The sequence below is a fragment of the Malurus melanocephalus genome, unplaced genomic scaffold (genome assembly GCF_030028575.1).
Source record: "Malurus melanocephalus ecotype Western Australia unplaced genomic scaffold, MMel_1.1 scaffold_1822, whole genome shotgun sequence".
NCBI classification, from domain to species: Eukaryota; Metazoa; Chordata; class Aves; order Passeriformes; family Maluridae; genus Malurus; species Malurus melanocephalus.
In genome coordinates, this window is record NW_026625054.1 from 1 (window position 1) to 3,320 (window position 3,320).

General features: G+C 62.8%; 1 protein-coding gene across 1 annotated transcript in view; it reads right to left on the reverse strand.

Moving 5' to 3' along the window:
* Positions 1-6: 6 nt before the first annotated feature.
* Positions 7-3,320, reverse strand: part of LOC130587375 (neurexin-2-like) — a gene marked incomplete at both ends in the record, with an annotated part of 22,562 nt that continues 19,248 nt past the window's right edge. Inside the window, 3 exons of the mRNA XM_057388352.1 lie at positions 7-100; positions 747-1,128; positions 2,989-3,108. Of these exons, the coding sequence (XP_057244335.1) occupies positions 7-100; positions 747-1,128; positions 2,989-3,108 (596 nt within the window). The remainder of the gene's footprint in view (positions 101-746; positions 1,129-2,988; positions 3,109-3,320) is intronic.

Sequence of the window (3,320 nt, forward strand, 5' to 3'; positions counted from 1 at the left end):
CACGGCCACCTCGTGCCAGCGCCCGTCGTGCAGCGGCTGCTCCGAGTTGCCCTTCATGAGCGAGGGGCCCTCGCCCAGGTCGAACACGTAGTGGATGTACCTGCGAAAGGGGCGTGGCCTCGTGGGGCGTGGCCTCGGGGAGGGTCTCACCTGAGCGGGGAGTGGGGGTGGGGATGGGGACAAAGGGATGTCCCCGCACAGGGTGTGGCCACAGCTGGGTGTGGTCGATATGGGCGTGGCCTGAGCCAAGGGGAGGGGTTTGCGTGAAGGAGGCGGAGCCTAAGGCACGGTGGCACCATGGGGTGGGGGGGCCCTGGGGGCTGAGGGGGTCCCAAGGTCTGGTGAGATTTAGAAGGTCCCCAGGACCCCCGTGGGTGTCCCCAAGGTCACCAAGGTGTCCATGAGGTCCCCTGGAAGTTCAGGAGGTCCCCATGAGGTTTCCAAGGTCCCCCAGACCCTCCCACATGTTCCAGATGGTCTCTGACATCCCCAGGAGGTCCCCAAGGTCCCCATGAGGTCCCCAAGGTCCTCAGGACCCCCCAGATGGTCTCTGATGTCCCCATGAGGTCCCCAAAGTCCCCAGGACCCCCCAGGTGGTCTCTGATGTCCCCAAAGGCTCCCTAAGGACCCCTCTGGCATCCCCGAGATCCGCAAAGATCCCAGCAGGACCGCGCTGTCCCCAAGCGCTCCCCAAACTCCCCAAAGTCCCCAGAAGGTCCCCAAACTCCCTGGAGCGTCCCCCTCACCCTTTGACCAGCTCGACCACCAGGAAATCRGAGCCGCTGCCGCCGTTGAAGAGGATGAGGCCGTCGGGCGCCGTGGTCTTGAACTGGAAGAAGAGGTGGAAGGAGGCGAAGGCCTGGAGCGTGGCCAGCGCCACGTAGGAGCCGCGGCCACCGAAGGCCACCGGGTCGGCCACGATGGCGCGGCGGCCGAAGCGGGCGTTGAGCTCGCAGGAGCTGATGTCGCCGTCGCGGCACAGGTCCAGGTAGGGCAGCCCGTTGAAGAGCAGCCCGCTCAGGTGGCCCAGGAAGTTGGAGGGGACCACGGCCAGGAAGCGCCGCTCGGTGACGATGCCGGTCTCGATGTTGTGGAACTCCAGGCGGGTGTGCGAGCCCGACAGCTGGCCTGGGGGTTGGGGACAAAGGGACACTGGGGTGGCACCGGGAGCGGTGGGGTGGTGTGTGTCACCTCCCCACGGTTCCGTTTGGTTGTGGAGATCGAGCCCGTGTGATGTGTGCTCACAGGCCTGGTCACCTTGTCACCGTGGACCTGGTCACCTTGTCACCCCTCATCACCATGCACCCGTGTCCCCATGGACCTGGTCCCCTCATCCCCATGGACCTGGTCACCCCTTGTCACCCTGGACCTTGTCACCTCTTGTCACCATGCACCCATGACCCCATGGACCTGGTCCCCTCATCCTCATGGAACTGGTCACCTTGTCCCCATGCACCCATGTCCCCAAGGACCTCCATCCATGTCTCCATGAACCTGGTCACCTTGTCACCATGGAACTGGTCACCTTGTCACCCTGGACCTCGTCATCCCTTGTCACCATGCACCCATGACCCCATGGAACTGGTCACCTCGTCACCATGGACCTGGTCACCTTGTCCCCATCCACCCATGACCCCATGGACCTCCATCCATGTCCCCATGGACCTGGTCACTCTATCCCCATGCACCCATGCATGACCCCATGGACCTGGTCATTTTGTCACCATGGACCTGGTCACCCTGTCCCCATGCACCCATCAACACATGGACTTCCATCCACGTCCCCATGGAACTGGTCACCTTGTCACCATAGACCTGGTCACCTTGTCCCCATGGGCCTCCATCCATGTCCCCACGGACCTGGTCACCTTGTCACCGTGGACCTCGTCACCTTGTCACCCCTCGTCACCATGCACTCCTGTCCCCATGGACCTGGTCACCTTGTCCCCGTGCATCCATGCCCTCACAGGCCTGGTCACCTTGTCACCATGGACCTGGTCACCTTGTCCCTATAGACCCATGTCCCCAAGGACCTCCATCCATGTCCCCATGGACCTGGTCACCTTGTCCCCATGCACCCATGTCCCCATGGACCTCCATCCATGTCCCCATGGACCTGGTCACCTTGTCCCCATGCACCCATGTCCCCATGGACCTGGTCACCTTGTCACCCCTCGTCACCATGTACCCATGTCCCCATGGACCTGGTCACCTCATTACCATGGACCTCGTCACCTCGTCACCCCTCGTCACCATGTACCCATGTCCCCAAGGACATGGTCACCTCATCACCCTGGACCTGGTCACACTATCCCCATGCATCCATGTGCCCATCGATCTGGTCACCTTGTCACCATGGACCTGGTCACCTTGTCCCCAACCACCCATGACCCCATGGACCTCCATCCATGTCCCCATGGACCTGGTCACCTTGTCACCCCTCGTCACCACGCACACCTGTCCCCATGGATCTGGTCACCTCATTACCATGGACCTCGTCACCTCGTCACCCCTCGTCACCATGTACCCATGTCCCCAAGGTCATGGTCACCTCATCACCCTGGACCTGGTCACCTCATCCCCACGGACCTGGTCACCTTGTCCCCATGCACCCATGTCCCAATGGACCTGGTGACCCTGTCCCTATAGACCCGTGTCTCCGTGGACCTCCATCGATGTCCCCAAGGACATGGTCACCATGTCCCCATGCACCCATGTCCCCATGGACCTGGTGACCCTGTCCCTATAGACCCATGTCCCCATGGACCTCCATCGATGTCCCCTTGGACCTTCAGCCATGTCCGCATAGATTTGGTCACATTGTCCCCATGCACCCATGTCCCCATGGATCACTACACCCATTGCCACATGTCCCCAAGGACCTCCATCCCTGTCCCCATGTCCCTGCAGCCCCCCATGGACCTGAGCACCCCCAATGTCCCCGTGAGCCCGGGTGAAGGTCCCCCCGCCCCGTCCCCGCGGTGTCACCTTCGACGGTGACGTTGTCGACGGCGAGCTGGAGGCTGCGCCCGCGCCGGGCCACCCGCACCGAGTGCCACTCGTTGTCATCCAACCGCTGCCCCGCGAACAGCGTCTCGGGGCCCTTGCCTGGGGGCAGCGGGGACACCAGTGACACCGGGGACATTGGGGACATTGGGGACACTGGGGACACCGGGACATTGGGGACATTGGGGATACCGGTGACACCGGGATATTGGGGACTTTGGGGACACCAGTGACACCGGTGACACCAGGGACATTGGGACACTGGTGACACGGGGACATTGGGGACACCAGGGACACCGGTGACACTGGGGACA